General features: G+C 40.1%; 1 protein-coding gene across 2 annotated transcripts in view; it reads left to right on the top strand.

The window, feature by feature from the left end:
• flt3 (fms related receptor tyrosine kinase 3) overlaps positions 1-18302 on the top strand; it is a 113105-nt gene extending 94803 nt beyond the window's left edge. The window contains exons 22-25 of one of the 2 annotated variants that reach the window (XM_043692009.2): positions 9246-9357; positions 9452-9551; positions 10269-10374; positions 12577-18302. In XM_043692009.2, the coding sequence (XP_043547944.2) occupies positions 9246-9357; positions 9452-9551; positions 10269-10374; positions 12577-12717 (459 nt within the window). In that variant the 3' untranslated portion in view covers positions 12718-18302. The other variant, XM_087988198.1, reaches the window with a different exon arrangement.
• Positions 18303-18994: the final 692 nt, after the last annotated feature.

Genomic DNA, 18994 nt, shown 5'->3' with positions numbered 1-18994 from the left:
ATTCACCTGGCACATAGGAAGATGGTCGTATTTGTCGGAGATCAGTCATCTCGGCTCCAGGACATCTCTGCAGGAGTTCCTCAGGTAGTGTCCTTAGCCCAACCATTTTCAGCTAGTTCATGAATGACCTAGCCTCCATCATAAAGTCAGAAGTGGAGATGTTCGCTGATGATTGCACAATGTTCAGCACTATTCACAAGTCCTCAGATACTGAAGTAGTCCCTGTCCAAATGCAACAAGATCTGGACAATATTCAGGTTTGGGCTAACAAATGGCAGTAACATTCATGCCACACAAATAGCAGGCTATGACCACCTACAATAAGAGACAATCTAACCACTTCCCCTTAGCATTCAATGTTGTTACCATCAGTGAATGCCCCACTATCAATATCCTGGGGATTACCATTGACCAGAAACTCAAATGACTTACCACGTAAACCCAGAGGCTACAAGAGCAGGGCACCATGGAGAAGAATACTGAGGCAAGTAACTCACCTCCTGACTCTACAAAGCCAGTCCATCATCTACAAGGACAAGTCAGAAGTTTGATGGAATATTCCCCACTTGCCTGGATGAGTGCAGCTCCAACAACATTCAAGAGGCTTGACATCATCCAGGACAAAGGAGCAGCCCACTTGATTGGCACTGCATCCGCAGCATCCACTTACCCCCACCCCCATCACTGATACTCAGTAGCATAAGATGCACTGCAAAAATTCAGACAGCACCTTCCAAATTCACAACCACTTCCATCTAGAAGGACAAGGGCAGCAGATAGATGGGAACTATACCACCTTCAAGTTCCCTTCTGAGCCACTCACCATCCTGACTTTGAAATAAATCACCATTCCTCTACTGCCGCTTGGTCAACACCCTGGAATTCCCTCCCTATTGGCATTGTGGGTCAACCCACAGCAAGTGGACTGCAGCAGTTCAAGAAGCAGCTCCCCAACACCTTCTCAAGAGCAACTAGGGATGGGTAATAATTGCCAGCCATCCAGCAATGCCCACACCTCACCAATAAGTAAAGAATTCTCCCCTGACAATTCAAACCAACCAGCATTCAACGATGGTCTGTTGCACCCAACTCTTATCTATGGGAACGTGGTGTCATTCAGGTTCTATCTGACTTATAGTGCTCGATGCAGCCAAGCTGTATCATGGACAAGGAGAGCTTCCTCCTCCTTAATGTCCTTATTCTTCTCTTTGTAAGGCTGCTGTAGTTTTACTAGAGGCTCAGTTTCTTTAACATTGCCTTGTTGCTCCACTTGTTATTTGCTGGTTCAAAATGTTTATCTAATTCTCTGATCTACCAATAATCTTTGCAGATTTGTACATCTATATTTGTGCATTTGTACAGATTTCTTTTCTTTCACTCTTTTGTACTATTCTTAACTTCCTTAATTAGTCGCTGGAAAAGCGCAGCAGGTCAGGCAGCATCCAAGGAGCATGTTAATCGACGTTTCTGGCATGAGCCCTTCTTCAGGAATGAGGAAAGTGTGCCAAGCAGGCTAAGATAAAAGATAGGGAGGAGGGACTTGGGGGAGGGGCGTTGAAAATGCAATAGGTGGAAGGAGATTAAGGTGAGGGTGATAAGGTGAGGGTGATAGGCCTGAGTTGGGGTGGGGGCGGAGAGGTCAGGAAGAAGATTGCAGGTTAGGAAGGTGGTGCTGAGTTCAAGGGTTGAGACTGAGACAAGGTAGGGGGAGGGGAAATGAGGAAACTGGAGAAATCTGAGCTCATCCCTTGTGGTTGGAGTGTTCCTAGGCAGAAGATGAGGCGCTCTTCCTCCAGCCATCGTGTTGCTATGGTCTGGCGATGGAGGAGTCCAAGGACCTGCATGTCCTTGGTGGAGTGGGAGGGGGAGTTGAAGTGTTGAGCCACGGGGTGGTTGGGTTGGTTGGTCCGGGTGTCCCAGAGGTGTTCTCTGAAACGTTCCGCAAGTAGGCGGCGGATCCACAGCACCCGATGTGGCCTCCTCTATATTGGGGAGACAGGCCGCCTACTTCCGGAACGTTTCAGAGAACACCTCTGCGACACCTGCACCAACCAACCCAACCACCCCGTGGCTCAACACTTCAACTCCCCCTCCCACTCCACCAAGGACATGCAGGTCCTTGGACTCCTCCATCGCCAGACCATAGCAACATGACGGCTGGAGGAAGAACGCCTCATCTTCTGCCTAGGAACACTCCAACCACAAGGGATGAACTCAGATTTCTCCAGTTTCCTCATTTCCCCTCCCCCTACCTTGTCTCAGTCTCAACCCTCGAACTCAGCACCACCTTCCTAACCTGCAATCTTCTTCCTGACCTCTCCACCCCCACCCCCACTCCGGCCTATCACCCTCACCTTATCACCCTCACCTTAACCTCCTTCCACCTATCGCATTTCCAACGCCCCTCCCCCAAGTCCCTCCTCCCTACCTTTTATCTTAACCTGCTTGGCACACTTTCCTCATTCCTGAAGAAGGGCTTATGCCCCAAACGTCGATTCTCCTGCTCCTTAGATGCTGCCTGATCTGCTGCGCTTTTCCAGCAACACATTTTCAGCTCTGATCTCCAGCATCTGCAGTCCTCACATTTTCCTTAATTAGTCACCAATGAATGCATCCTTCTCAATGAGCCTTTCTTTCTCATTGGGATATACCTTTTCTAAGAGTTACTGAATACTTCCTTAAAACTTGACACTGCAACTCTACTGACCTAAATTTTAACCTAGTTTCCCTGTTCCTCTTAGCCAGCTCTGTCTTTGTACCCTCATAGTTACCTTTATTTAGATTTAAAACATGAATGATGGATTCCACACTTCTCCCTTTCAAAATGAATGTGAAATTGTGTCACTTCAATACTCCTGTACCATGATGTCATTGATTAATCCTGTCTCATTGCATCTCACATTAAAATATTTTTAAAATTATTTTGACAATCTTTGGAATTTCCTGCATATTCTGTTGCTTTCTGTCATATTCTGATAATCTGTGCTGAAATTGCTGTCCTGCTCTATTGCTTTATTCTTTCCCTTCGCTTCACTTTATCCCTTGCATCTCACTGTACCGGACCATAGCTCACCTCTTGCAACCAGAGCATTTTGGAAGAAATTCATCCTCCTCTTCAGTCAGTAAAGGCATCAAGGCTGTGATAGCTGCTATGTTCACCTCAGACTCTGAGGTTTCTTCAATGCTAGATGACGAGGGAGATATCTTGGGTTCCAATAGCCTTTCAGGCTGACCTGAGGGGCTGGGTTTGGTTTACTCTTGCCCCAGCTGTGAGTTTGCAGCTTTCATGTGGTTCAAGTGCTTGTTCAGGACTGCCTCACCTTCCCGAATTTTGTACATAATAGAACCTGACCGAGCATTGATGCCTCTTACCCATGCGGGGCCATTTCTGTTGTTTTGGCACCAAACTCCATCCCCTGAAGTAAACTGTCTCTCTCACTTAGAGGATTGCTGTGTCGCTCTTGATGCCATTCCCCCCACCACCCCAGGTCTGGGAAAATCAGATTGAACTTAGTGCAGAGTCTTCGTCCATTACTAACTCTGCTGGAGCTATCCCTGTAGTTGCATGACGGATGGTCCGAAAATCTAATAGGAATTGGACAGTTTGATATCGATTGAGGCTGTAGGTTGTTTCTTTAAGCCTGTCTTCAAAGTTTGAACTGCTCTTTCCACCAGATCACTATTCAATAGGTGGTATGCAGCTGCCCTTATATACCGAATGCCATTCAACTTTAGAAAATACTCAAATTCTCTGCTGATAAATGATGGCCTCCATTGTCTGTGAACAACACTTTTGTGTTGAAAAATGCCCACGTATTGCGAAAAATGCTTGCAGCTTTTCTATCATCATCTCTGTGTTTGATGAATGAACTCTATGGACATCCAACCACTGGCTAACACCTTAAATGACGACAGTTACTTCTTCACTTCCCTAAAAGCAACATCTTGGCTATGAGACCATGTCCAAGGCTGACCCTTTTTCAGTAGCAGATATAAGGGTTACAAGATGGCAGCTGGGTTACGTATGAACTTTCTGTAACTATTCACCATCCAAGGAAAGACCTAAGTTCCAGTACAGACGTGGGAATTGGGGCACCTTTGATCACCCTCACTTTATCTTCCAACAGGTGTAACCTGATCTTGTCAACTCTGTAGCCAAAGTAGGTCACTTGGGGTGTCTGGATCACACAATGTTTTCTTCTGAGCGTAAGCCTGCCTTGGAGAACTGTATAAGGACTACGTCTTAGGACTATGTCTAAATTCTCTAGTTGCTCTTTATTAGTCTTCCCTACTATTAACACATCATCCAGATAAACAGCGACCTAGGAAAACTTTCTCCATCATCTGCTAAAAAATTGCACAGACTGACAATAGCCCAAATGGTAATCTCGTATATAGGTTCAAACCCTTATGGGTATTTATTATAGCAAAGTTCTGGGAATCTTCATCTGACTGTAATTGCAAGTACACATGGCCCATGTCCAGCTTTGCATATAAATCCTCTATGCAAGGGATTGGGTATTTATCCAGATGTAAGAAGTGGTTTACTGTTTGTTTAAAAGCCCCACAAATGCTAACTGACCTGTTGAGCTTCTCAGTTGGACTGGTTTGATGGTTCCTTACTTTTTAGCCCCCTGATTTCTGCCTCACCTTTTGCACATATGGCAAATGACACTAGGCTGGCTTTGAAGAATCATAAAATTGCTTCCTGGTCAACATGCAAGGCTTTCCTGAAAAACATTCAGGTACTTATCTAGGGCTTCACTCAGACAGCCATTTTCGAATCTCAAAATGTTGAATCAATCAAGGTGAATCTTTCTCAACCAATTTCACAACATCAGGTTTGGGTCTGAGACTATACTGCAATCTGTAGTAACTGAATTGAGACTGGAACCAAAATTGTAACCTTAGTCTGTAAAGGCTCCCTGACATAGGTTCTCAGTCTAGCTGAGATCTTACACAAACTTAAGGATTGGAGTCCAGATTTAATTTTGTAAAGAACTGGTTCTGCAATCACTAATACAATGGCATCAGTATCAATCTTCATTAGATCCAGGTGACAATTTAATCAGAAGTTTGTTTTGATTGGTTCTGATTTGGATCTTGCTATGCAATTTAACTGTTTCAGGCCAGATGTAGGTGGGCTTTCCAGGGTGTGCATGCTCCTGGATACCAGCCTATGAGTTTTCTTTTTGAATTCAAGCTGAGTGGGACTCTTTTGCTCTGACCTGAAAAAGCCATCATGAGTCTGCATTCTTGCAGCAACTACAATGGCTTTCCAGCCATGTTAACCTTTTGATTAAGGCTTGGCTTTGTTTTGGAGTTGTGCTGTGGGCTGACCTTGAGTTCCTCCAATCAGGATCTGTGCTGAGTGAGGCTGTGCAGTTGTCTTCACTCAAGTGATGTCCCCAAAACTCAGTCAACTTGGCAAGAGAGTCCACTTTCATCAGTCACCCTGTAATTCACATGCTCCACTAGCAGTACTTTCTAATGACAAAGCGAGTTGTGGTGCCTGTTTGAATTCAATTTGGGCTTCAGCTAGTAGGCACTTTTGCAGGATTACTAATGTCATTAATCCCACATATTAAACAGTCTCACAGCATCTCACTAAGGATTAAACCAAAATCACATGCCTCTGCCAGTCATCTTAACATTGTAAAGATCCCGACACAGATTCCCCTGGTCAATCATGCTTCAGATTTTGAGGAGGCTTGGAGTCATAATATTCCTTAGCTAAATCCAGCAACTCTTGAAAGCTTTCAGTATCTGGTGCGTCAGAAAACGTTAGGCTCCTAATAACTGAAAAAGATGCAGGTCCACAAGAATTATTCATTGCTTTCAATGCCTCAATGTCATTTGCCTAGAAAAAATAATGCATTATTTCAACATATTGGGCCAAGTCTTCAATGGCAGGATCGAACGAGTCATGTTTCCCAAATAAAGGCATGATGCCAGAAATGCTCACCCCAACTCAAAGCGAATTTCTTCAGCTGCATATTTTTTTCTCTAGTCATGAATGAAATAATTCCCCAGAGGCCAATGTCCTGTCACCAAGTTGCCCATTATTTACACATGCATAGTACTTGACACTGTTGCAACCTCCTTAGAGCCAGTTCTCGGAGTGAACAGAACCTTTGACACTCCTGTTTTTTTTCTTCTTTTTTCTTCATTTTTTTTGCTGTGTGATCAGATATGCCCCTTTTTTTTCTTAAACCCCACATTACTGCCTAACTGCAGTAGTGCTTACTTTTTCCCCAGCACCCATGGTGTGTGTGTGCAGGTGTGAGGCACAGTGAGAGACACAAAGTGCACGAATCTTTATTCAATTTCCACCACCAGGAAGATAGGAAAACACCCGGGTGGCCAGTGGCAAGCAGTGCCCTTCACAACAAAGGGGACACTCCTGTTTATAGCTGTCAGCCAGGGCTCCCGGATTGGACCAGATTAATCAGGTAGCTGTAGAGCAGGATCATAAGACACAGAATTTATAGCAAAAGATCACAGTGTCATGCATGCAACTGAGACGATATATTGAACAACCCTAAACGGCTGTTAAGTCTTTCATCTTTTAGAATGGGTTGCAGGCTTTTGATTCATTAATGTGTAAATCCCAGAACTTCTTTCAAATCACATTCTCGAGATAACTTAAGGTTTTATTTTTTAAAAAGTGACATCTCAACTCAAACAATGCTTTAAAGGTGTGAGGCTAGAGTTTGTCTGTATCCCAATCTTGAGTCAGACTGTTTCTATTTCAAAGGAGGAATTTATAAAATGTTACATGGATTGACTGCCTGCAGATTGTGTGTTTTTGAACAAAATAGGATGTAACTGCAATTATAATTCTGCAAATGCAAATTCACCCCGTACCTAGATTTAAGACTATGAAAGTCTCAAATGTTTTCACTTGTAGCCAGGCCAGAATTAGGGTCCATTAGTATTAAGACGGTCACTCAAAATCCAAGAGGGAGTTCACAAATTTATTTTGTTATGACTCATTCAGTTTGATTTCCTCACTTGACGAAGGATGTAGTTGCAAAGAAGGCACTACAGAGGAGGTTCACTTGACTGATTCCAGAGATGAGAGGTTTGTCTTATGAGGAGAGATTGAGCAGTTTTGGGCTATACTCATGAGAGTTTAGAAGAATGAGAGGAGATAGATAGAATAGCGAAGAAGGCGTTTGGTATGCTTTCCTTTATCGGTCAGAGTATTTAGTACAGGGGTTGGGAGGTCATGTTGCGGCTGTATAGGACTTTGGTTAGGCCACTGTTGGAATATTGCATGCAATTCTGGTCTCCTTCCTATCGGAAAGATGTTATGAAACTTGAAAGGGTTCAGAAAAGATTTACAAGAATGTTGCCAGGGTTGGAGGATTTGAGCTGTAGGGAGAGGCTGAATAGGCTGGGGCTGTTGTCCCTGGAGCATCGAAAGCTTATGGGTGACCTCATAGAGGTTTATAAAATCAAGAGGGGCATGGATAGGATAAATAGACAAAGTCTTTTCCCTGGGGTGGGGGAGTCCAGAACTACAGGACATAGAACTACAGGGAAAGATATAAAAGGGACCTAAGGGGCAACCTTTTCACGCAGAGGGTGGTACATGTATGGAACGAGCTGCCAGAGGAAGTTGTGGAGGTTGATACAATTGCAACATTCAAGAGACATCTGGATGGGTATCTGAATAGGAAGGGTTTGGAGGGATATGAGCCAAGTGCTGGCAAATGGGACTAGATTAGGTTGGGATGTTTGGTCAGCATGGACAAGTTGGACCGAAGGATCTGTATCCGTGCTATACATCTCTATGACCTATGTGTGTGTGTGTGCGTGTATGCATGTGAGGGGGAGAGAGAGAGAGAGTGTGTTGGGGGGGAGTGTGAGAGTGCATGTGAGAGCGTGTGTTTGCGTGTGTGGTCCTCTTGGCAGGGGTGCAGGGAGGAGATGTGTCTGAGAGCCTGCGTGAGAGTGTGAGTATGTAAGAGTGTATGTGTATGCATGTGAATTGCATGCATGACAGTGTGATCTTTTGCAATAAATTATGTGTCTTATGATCCTGCTCCACAGCTCCCTGATGAAGGAGCAGCGCTTTGAAAGCTAGTACTTCCAAATAAACCTGTTGGACTATAACCTGGTGCTATATGATTTTTAACTTTGTTACAATCACTCTAGGGACCTTGTGGAAAATCTGATCATTTGCAACAGATAGCATTCCAATCATATGAAACAAGATCTGCTTGCAAACCTCAGAATTTCATGTCTCATATTAGACACAGTTTTGTTCATAGACAGCATTTATTGAATAGTTTTGACTGTTTGAAGTCATTTTGCTGAGATTTCTCTCAAAACCAAGTATGCGTGTCAGTCAGGCTTGTAGTATGGTGCATTTGTATGTGCTAGAAGTTACATATATTATTATACAGGACCCTGTTCCTTGTAGGCAAAAGCAATTTGTCAACTTTTTCATTGAGAACAGAGTCATGGAGCCTACCCATCCCTACTGCCCTAATTCCCTTGACTAGTGTATTGACCAATTAGAGTCAAATTGTCTGGTCTGAGTTTTTCAGGTAACTAAGATTGACAGTTAACAGTTCCTCTAGGCGAATGTGAGGACTGCAGATGCTGGAGATCAGAGTCAAGATTAGAATAGTGCTGGAAAAGCACAGCAGGCCAGACAGCATGCTGCATCTCCATGCCAAAAATGGCACAAGCAATCAGCACCTTTGTTTCTTGATGAGTAAGTTGGTGGTCTCTTTCCAAGTTTTTGTGTGCCTCTTCTAATAAGTCCAAGATGAAAATCTTTGAAATTTGTCTCTTTTTAGCAACATTTAAATATATTAATGTCCAAAACACAGCAAAGTATGTGAATAAAAATGTAAGTAATTATTTTCTCGTGACTTCTATTCTCAACTTCTCATGCTTCTGGTTGTTTACATTTAACAAAATTCTTAAGATTCCTGTTTATTAAAAAATGGTAATTAAACGACTACAGAAAGTGAACTCAGAATAATTATGTGGAAATACACACCTTATAACAGAAAATAGATGGTCCTTTTGCCCTTTGATGCACTGAAAGCAGCAGATGCTGTACAAAATATGTCTCATGAGTAAAAATATTGATTTTGGTATTCTTTTCATTGGCTTCCACTGAAAATGTCACTACTGTACTTGCACATCATAATGAGAAATAATTTAGGGAAACCTATAAGTTAACACATTTTACTTATTAACTTTGGTTTTCCAATTAAATTTAGGCACGACTGCCTGTCAAGTGGATGGCGCCTGAAAGCTTATTTGAAGGCAGTTACACAACTCGTAGTGATGTCTGGTCATATGGAATCTTATTATGGGAAATATTTTCACTTGGTAATAATTAATACTTCATATTAATCCAAATATTGCCTGATGAAAATTCTACTCAATTGCATTGCCTAATTTTATATTTTAAATATTTGTCAAGGTGTCAATCCATATCCTGGAATCCAAGTTGATTCTAACTTCTACAAGCTAATCCAAAGCGGGTTTAAGATGGAGCAGCCATTTTATGCTACTGAAGAGATGTGAGTTTCTCTGTCTTTCTATTTTGGACAATAATTTAAATTTTGATGTATTCACACTGAATAGTTATTCACAATGATTTAAAAAAACTTGTGAAACATGTTTTGATATATTGAAAATAGGAATAAAAGAAAGCTGAGATTGAACCCTTGTACCAGATTTGCTCTGTGAACCTACTTTTAGAGTTTTCTTCCAAGGAAAGCTAGAAAAAAATATTGAACATTTAAAGTCTCTAAACATGCTGCACCAGGAACTGGTAGGAAGACATGGATTGCTGTGATGATTCTGAATATGTCATGTTGCCAAATCTTCGGGTGGTTCGAAATGGAAACTAGATTCTTTCTTATAGGGAAATGTTTAAAGGTTATGATGTCTAAGCAATTCTGATGCCTGATTAACAGTTGCAATGGCAAAAGCCTATAACTTGACTGTCTGCCATGTTCTGTCTCAGTCAGGATCTCACGGATGCTGCAGAGGTCTAAAAAAAACTTTCAAATTAAATAAATGTTGTATTGTAATGGCTGCTGGTAGCTATTCAAATTCAACTCTGATAATTAATTCAATCTTCATAAGATGTAATTCTCAGATCACAATGTACAAATATCTTCAAACAATATATGGAATGTATTGTTGAAAGCATTCATTGCAGTTCCATAATTTTTGAGTAATGTTTTACTGTGCCTACTTGCTAACATGCTTCTGACTGCCTATTTTCATAGATACAGTGTGATACAATCATGCTGGGCTCTTGATCCAGGAAAACGACTTGCATTTTCAGACCTAGTTTCTATTTTTGAAAAGCAACTTGCGGATGCTGAAGTAGCTGTAAGTGAACAGTCTTACAGGAAGAATTAATAACATATTTACAGTACTTGAAATGAAAGCATTTGTCTACAAATGAAATAGCTTATTTATACAGCATTCTTTATATTCTTGAGACATTCAATAGTACTTCACAATCAATGCATGTCTTTTTAAGTATAGTCACTTATTATGTGGATACATTTGGCAACCAGTTTGCGCATAGCAAGGGCTCACATACAGTAACTAAGACAAGTCATCACTCAAAAAAAATGCTGCAGAAACTCAGCAAGACCAGCAGCATTTGTGGAGAGAGAAATAAAATCAATGTTTTTAGTCAGATATGACCCCTTCAGAAAATCAGCCATCAGGTAATCTGTTTTTAGAGGTATTGGTTCAGGACTGAGCAAGAAACCAAGGGAACTTGCAAACTTGATGTCTATTAGCACAGGCCAAAAGAACAAACCACCGCCAATGCAGCCCTCCCTTAATCTTATATTGAAGTGTCAGTCTAGATTATGTGCTCAAACCACACCGCATTTGAACATATCAACTTCTGATTCACTTGCTAAATTGACATTAGATTCAGATCCAAGGATTTGTTTTTATTAAATTGCAATGATTATCTGCCAAATGGGTTTATCATTACCTCATTTAATTAATTCAGTTTGAACTGGTGTTTTCTGCAGTAGTCATTTTGAATGCACTAATTTCTTACAAATAGCATCGCATTACTAACCTCCTATACACAGTATGCAAAATAATGTTTGGGAAAAATCATTTTCTGGAAAATTTTTGTCTTGCACTCATCAGGACAATTCACAACAAATACTTAAAAGGACATGGATAATTTGAGAGGATAGGTTTGATTGGCTGGGCAATGCAATGAATAGTTTTGGGCTCCTTATCTAAAGGAAGATATATTCGCATTGGAAGCAGTTCAAAAAAGGTTTACTAGGCTGATATCAAATATGGAGGGACTTTTTTATGTGGAGAAGTTGAGTAGATTGTGTCTGTACTCATTGGAATATGAAAGAATGAGACATGGCCTCTTCCCCCCGCAAAACCCCTCTCGTGGGTCTTTACCATGGTTAACCCACTATATTGCACATGATGGTACAAATCTTTGGGGCATAGCCAATCTACGTAATCCACACATCTTTTGAGCAAGGAAGGAAACCCACAGAGACACAGGGAGAATGTGTACTCTCCACACAGGTGGTCACCCAAGGCTGGAATTGAACCCAGGTCCTTGGCATTGTGAAGCAGCAGCAGTCCTAACCCTTCTGCCACCAAGGCTAGGATTGAAAGACTTTTAATCAGTAAGGGAATCGAGGATTATAGGGAAAAGGCAGGAAAGTGGAATTGAGATAATCAGATAAGTCATAATCTCACTGAATGGCTGAGCAGACTTGATAGGCTCAATTGGCCTACCTCTCCTCCTTTGCTGAATCATCTATGGTAATGGACTATAGACTTTGATTGGTAGAGGTGTTGCCACAGACAGTATATCAATTAATGGTGACTGACAACTACCAAGCTTGTTGACATTATAAAAAAGGCAAAATTGGTCAAAAATTGCCCAGAGAAATGAACCAGAGAATGGTTGTTACCTATTATGCTCACTTTGAAATATATATAGTGTGTGTACATATTATTTCTGTATGCAAAAGAAAGAACCTGTGTATTAATACATACATATATTTGTATGTACATACAAATGCACATACTGCAAATCTGACTGACAATCCCAAATCAGTTCTCAGTATAATTTTTTATACATTCAGGATTATGTAGCAAATGCTATCCAAATGTGGAATCACATTTAATATTGGACATTATGTTGTGAGTTTTGTAAACATAGGCTGGGTTGATATCGTCATTACATTGCTTGAGATGAATAGCCAAAGGGATACACAATTTGACATGATCAGAGCAATATTTTCTCAATACCGCACTGGAATTTCAGCCAGAAGTTTGGCCTCAAGTCCCTGCAGGGACGTTGGACTTGAACATTTGAAGTGTCAGAATTGAGAGTTACCAATTAAGGCACTGCTGTCACTTCACATCTGATATCGTATCTTGTTGTTATTTGTCCTGCAAGGGGTACAATGATCATGCTGTAGTTTTATAAAAATCCTTATTTTGAGATTCATTTCTACATATGTCAGATTTTTTGAAAATATATTTTTTCACTAATTCATGTTTTATTTTGCTTTTATTTAGCTTTATCACAACGTAAAAGTGTGCAAATACAATTCACACTATAAAAACCTCCCTGTTAGTTCTATGGAGTGCACCAGCATCCATTCTGCCACATCATCACTGAAGGAAAGTACTCCAATGAATGAAGATGTGCAAATGTAATTTTTCTGCTGTATTAACCATCAAAGATAGGTGGTTTCATTGGACTATGAATGTTTTCTTTTCACCACTAAGCTAATCAATGACTGTCTCAGCTGCTAACATCACAAAGGTTACAATTATTGAAACAGTTTTACTTTTCTTCAGTTGTAGTTCAGTGGTTTATGGAAGATTGGGCCGTCAGAAATTTGTATTTCTCCATTTGTGTTATAGAGTATTGAAATATGTTAGATTAAGAACAATGTAGAAATTTGCAATTCAACCACAAAAATTAACAACTCAAAAGTGATGGAAATTATAATTAAAAAGATGACGAGTCTACTTTATGAACTCAATGATGTAGAAGCAAATAGCACTGGGAGTACTGAAATCGTGGGTGTATAAGGTTGACAAGGTTGAAACCGCAATTGGGATTGAAGAAAGCCCCACCCAGTAAACAAAGAATAATAGCTAACTAACTACTAAATTGTTGTCAAATCCTGTTTGGTTGGTTAATGTCATTTTGGAAAGGAGATCTATTGCTCTTTCCTGGTCCTATCTATATGCAACTCCAGACCCACAGCAATTGTAGTCGACTTTTAACTGTTCTCTGAAGTGGCCTAGCAAAGCACTCAATTATCAAGATGTTGATCACCTTCTCAAGGACACTCATGGATGGGTAATTAAAGCTGCAAATATTGGTAGTATTATCCACATGCCATGAATGAATAAAAACAAATGTGGAATAGGCTCTATCTAAAGCAGATAACACTTAAAAAGAAACTTTATAAATATCTGGTTAAAGATGAGGTCAAGTCATCTTAGGATAGATAAAAATAGAGATGGTCAAATGCTGTGTGAAATATCATGATCCTTAAGTCACTGAGACAAGAAAATTATTACACAAATTTGCACATTACAAAGAAATATCATTGTTGGTCTATCAATGCTGAAGATATAGAATGTAGATTTAAGATTAGGTAGTTTTAGGGGCTTTTGCTTGATTTACTGTCACAAAGATTTGTTTTAATAGTGTCGTTAGAAAGCTGCAATGTTTCCTGAGAGCATAATCTGACAGAAATTTACAGCAGGCAAAAGAAGGAGACATTAAAACCTGGTCAAGGAGGTAGGTTTTAAAGAGTGGTTTGAATGAGGAGACAGGGCTGGAAAGATTAAGAGGTTTAGAAAGAAATTCCAGTATTTAAGGCTCAGATGGCTGAATGCACCCCCACAGATAGTGAGAGAAGAAGAGCAGGAGATACACAAAAATGCCACATTTCCAAAAACATTTAGGGATGGAGAAGGTTATGATGATAGTAAAGAGTGGAGAGTGATTTAAATGTGAGGATGAGAATGTAAGTATTATTAGAAATCAAAGATCAACTTTTCATGGTCTTTCCCTACTGATTATATAGATTGTAAAAAGTGCAGAATTGAGAATAGTGGGTGTTCTGTAAAATGGATTTGGTGACCTGTTCTCTTATTGGTAAACTCTTCTTATGTCATAGTCACATTTGTTAAAAGCAAAGTACTTAAACATTTCTCACTTTACCACACAAAATATCAATTTTTTAAGATTTGGAGATGCCGGTGTTGGGCTGGGGTATACAAAGTTAAAAATCACACAACACCAGGTTATAGTCCAACAGGTTTAATTGGAAGCACACTAGCTTTCGGAGCAATGCTCCTTCATCAGGTAGTAGTGGAGGGCTCAATCCTAACACACAGAATTTATAGCAAAACTTTACAGTGTGATGTAACTGAAATTATACATTAAAAAAATTGATTATCTGTTAACCCTTTCATCTGTAAGAATATCATGATAGTTTCACTTCTTTCATGTGTAAATCACAAAACCTTTAAAAAGTTGCATTCTCAGGTTAGCTGTTAACAATGGTGATAGCTAGACAATATGTTGAAGGTGTTAGCCCCCTGTGTTCTCTGTCTATGCCATGGTGTTTAGATTGATTCTAATCTAAAAAGTGAGATGACGGAGTTTTGCATGAATTCATGCAGTTTTTTAGCTCGGAGTTCTACATGAATGCATGCAGTTTTTGAGCAAAGTACAATGTAACCCTGCAAGTACAAATTCACGCCACAAAATATATGTGTGCATGTGGGTCTTTGTCTGTCTAACTGTGTGTGTCTGTCTGGGTTGGGGGTTATGAGTGTGAGAAAGTGTATGTATGTGTGTAGTGAGTGCAGAGTGTCTTGAGTCTGTGAGGGGGTGCACGTGTGAGTGTGGGAGTGTGTGTGGCTGTAAAGGTATGTGTGGGTATCTCTGTGTGTGTCTGTGTATATGTGTGTCTGTGTGTATGTGTGTATAGCAGTGCCTGTGTGTGTGTGAGAGTGTATGTGTGTAGGAGTATCTATGTGTGTGTATAGTGCAATGATGGTCACCTGTAATGTGACATGAACCCAAGGTCCCGGTTGAGGCCCTCCCTATGGGTACCGAACTTAGCTATCAGCCTCTGCTCGGCCACTTTTCGCTGCTGCCTGTCCTGAAGGTCCGCCTTGGAGTACCAGGAACCTGGGTTCAATTCTATCCTTGGGCAACTGTCTGTGTAGGGTTTGCACATTCTCCCCGTGTCTGTGTAGGTTTCCTTGGGTGCTCTGGTTTACTCCCACAGTCCAAAGAAGTGCAGATTAGGCAAATTGGCCATGTTAAATTTCCCTGTAGTGTGAAAAGTAGGTGGATTAGCCATGGGAAATTAAGGTTAGGGGGTCTGAGTGGGATGCTGTTCATAGGGTTGGTGTGGACTCAATGGGCCAACTGGGATTCTGTAGGGACTCTATGATCATTCAGTCAAATGCTAGAATATGGTTAAAGGAAATCAGCCTTCAAGCTTTCCCTTCATCTTTGAAAAGAATTGATATCTATTTGGCATTGCCTTTGTCATGACTCAAATGGGAAATACTGTAGAAAATGGATTTCAATTTAGGCAGATGAATAGCCATCACTAGGGACCTAAAAGGGATAGAACAGAGAACTACCTAAATCGAGAAATTTTAGAAATAGTGTGGCTCCAAAGAGACTTGGAGGCTTAAATAAGTAAATCATCAAAATGTCATGTTAAGGTACAGAAAACAATCAAAAAGTGATATTGGCCTTGACAACTTCAGAAGTTGAACAAGATTAAATTTGGTCTCTTAAGTGTTGAATTTCAAGAACAAATTGCACAAAGTGTAGTGCAGCCCCTGGAATTTAGCTAAGGGGTGATTTGATTCATGTTTACAAAGATATTAAGGCTAAACATACAGAAAGAAATTGTTTCTGATTGTTTCGAAATCTTGGAGTTGAGGCTTAAAAATGAGATCTTTCAGGAGGGAAATTAGGAAACACTTCTACACACAAAGATTTACAAGTTTAGAAATCTTCTAGAATGATAATTGATGCTAGATCAATTTTTGTCTTAATTCTGAGATTGATGGATTTTTTTTAATCAAATGTATTTTTGGATAATGACAAAGGCAGGTATATGGAGTTGTTGCAGATTAGCAATGATCTCACTAAATGTTAACAAAGCTTGAGGGAGCTGAATAACCTAGTCAATCTGATGTTCCTAAAAGCTTTGAGAGTTCGCTTGACTTGCACGCTAGGAAACATTCTGAAATATTCATCCTCAGTCCACTGTAGAAAACAACAGTCAGATGAGAACAGTTGAGCTGTGCGGACAACAGAGTCACTTAGAGCTGTTGTAATGCAGTGTTCTTCAATGTGTGATCCTGGGAAAGAATGCTGCTCATTCTGCTGACTATCAGTGATTGTACCATCGTGTTTGGAAAGGCATACTGTGGAGGTTTCAAGTTGTTGATAATCAATATAAAATGAATTTATCAATTAGGATTGATGGCTACTTTCCCAAAATTAAACTTATTAAAAAATTTTTATCCTTTCTGATGTTCTGTCTATCATTGTCAAACAAATGAAAACAGTTCATCTGCTGCTGAGTGAGCCAGTTGGGGAGGGGGGAAGGGGAGAGGAGTGCACTGAGAGTAGTTTTCCTGCTATTTTCTCATTTTCCTTGTAAATAGGGTTCAACTACTATTAAAAATGCCCTGTGAGGGGAATCAAGTGGATGAAACCACAGTGTTAATACCTATAATCACCATACTGCTCTTCCAGAAACAACTTTGAGTTCTGTTGTGAGATTGGGAAAAAGCTATTTGGATCTTCAAATAAACATTGTATCAATGCATCTATCCAGCATACAGTATATCAGTACATCTAATGCATCTGGTTACAAATATTTCATTGCTGCAACATATATTTCTATATTTATCTAAGTTCTTAATTTTTGGATTTATGCTTCCACATTTTTTATTGTTCAGGTTATATTTATTTTACTGATTAGTATAAGTGCTTTGCCATTCCAATCATGTAGGTAGCATACAGCACCATTACTCACTCAGCTCAGATCCAGGGTGATTGTATGGCACAGAAATAAATGGAACCTAAGTAAACAAAGCTGAAACATTTTTGGGTTGAATGTGAAGTGGCCAAACTAAAATAAATTTAAATCAGTTGATCCATCCGTGCAGCCCAAAACTTTACCAAGCTTTTACTGATTTATTAATTCTGAAGAACTTTCAAAAAGATGAAAATGGAAGATTGTTATAGATCAAGTGCCCTTCTGAAGTTCAGATTAAAGCAAATTGCCGAGCATCATGGCAGTTCACCTTGTTTGGACCCAGGTTTATATGTCTGGTTCACTTACAATAAAATATAGCACTTTTACAAAGAACAAAAGACTATTGGGTCCAACATATTTGACCCTTTTTGATGGGTCTAAGACCCACCTACTTTCGTTTTCATCTTATGCTTCAATCTCTTTCCAGTTTGTAACCTGACTTCTTGTGGACAATTAATTTTGATGATCTTTTCTGAGAGCCTCGTTCTGTTAGAAGTATCCTTAGTATTAAAAACATTTAACTGGTTTCCATACTGCTAACTTCCTTATTTTTTAATTTGTACATCAGTATATTTGAACTTCCTGGCAAGTTTTTTAATTTTAGAAACTTATGGAGGGATAGTGCAGTATGCAAACCAGATATCTGGTCTGCAGAAAAGTGAAAGAAATTAGATGTAGAACAAATTTATTCTGTTTCTGTGCACTTCTTAGCAACAGTCTATTGAGTATGTGTAGATCAGAAGTTTAGCTGCTGTTTTAGTTGTGAACAGTACACAGTACAGGGTAGATGCTGAAGATGAAAGAATACATTGTTGGAGTTATATTGAGAGATTTATCTTGCAGTTAATCTGTGCCATACTTACTCTTGAAGACCTTTATGCTGCCATGACTGAATGTGTAATAAGAAAATAATTACTCGAACAATCATTCCTTAGCTGATGGGCACTCACCCTCAAAATATAACAAGCATACTTATTACCATGCAAGAGCTACAATAATTATTAGATTGCTGCAATATTACATATATACTGCTATTATATAATGTAAGTAACTTTTTTTTCCTTTGCATTTCCATCTTCCTAGACTGTATGGATAATATTTATACAATTGAAGTGATATTAAAAGCTGCAAATAATGCTTGTATACTTCCTTTTTTATTGCATTTGAATAAACTTGAAGTTGAATGACAACTCTTGACACTGTGTAAATTGCATGTCTTATTCATAATTTTCAGAAAAGGTCATTTAATGAGTCATTAGCATATAATGAAGCAAAAAGTGCTCATAAACTTACAAGCAAATGAATTTAGAGCAAGAGAAGGTCACTTGGCCTCTCAAGCTTGACCTGCCCACCATTCCATAAAATATTGATTACTCCCCATTCCTGCCTGCCTTTTACCCTTTAGGTAAAAACAATGACTGCAGATGCTGGAAACCATATTCTGGATCAGTGGTGCTGGAAGAGCACAGCAATTCAGGCAGCATCCGACGAGCAGCAAAATCGACGTTTCGGGCAAAAGCCCTTCATCAGGAATAAAGGCAGAGAGCCTGAAGCGTGGAGAGATAAGCTAGAGGAGGGTGGGGGTGGGGAGAAAGTAGCATAGAGTACAATAGGTGAGTGGGGGAGGAGATGAAGGTGATAGGTCAGGGAGGAGAGGGTGGAGTGGATAGGTGGAAAAGGAGCTAGGCAGGTCGGACAAGTCCGGACAAGTCAAGGGGACAGTGCGGAGCTAGAAGTTTGAAACTAGGATGAGATGGGGGAAGGGGAAATGAGGAAGCTGTTGAAGTCCACATTGATGCCTTGGGGTTGAAGTGTTCTGAGGCGGAAGATGAGGCGTTCTTCCTCCAGGAGTTTGGTGGTGAGGGAGCGGCAGTGAAGGAGGCCCAGGA

This window comes from Chiloscyllium plagiosum, unplaced genomic scaffold, assembly GCF_037043375.1.
Source record: "Chiloscyllium plagiosum isolate Xiang-an unplaced genomic scaffold, Cpla_swu_hap1 HiC_scaffold_6, whole genome shotgun sequence".
Lineage (NCBI taxonomy): Eukaryota > Metazoa > Chordata > Chondrichthyes > Orectolobiformes > Hemiscylliidae > Chiloscyllium > Chiloscyllium plagiosum.
This window is presented reverse-complemented; position numbering and strand designations above follow the sequence as displayed.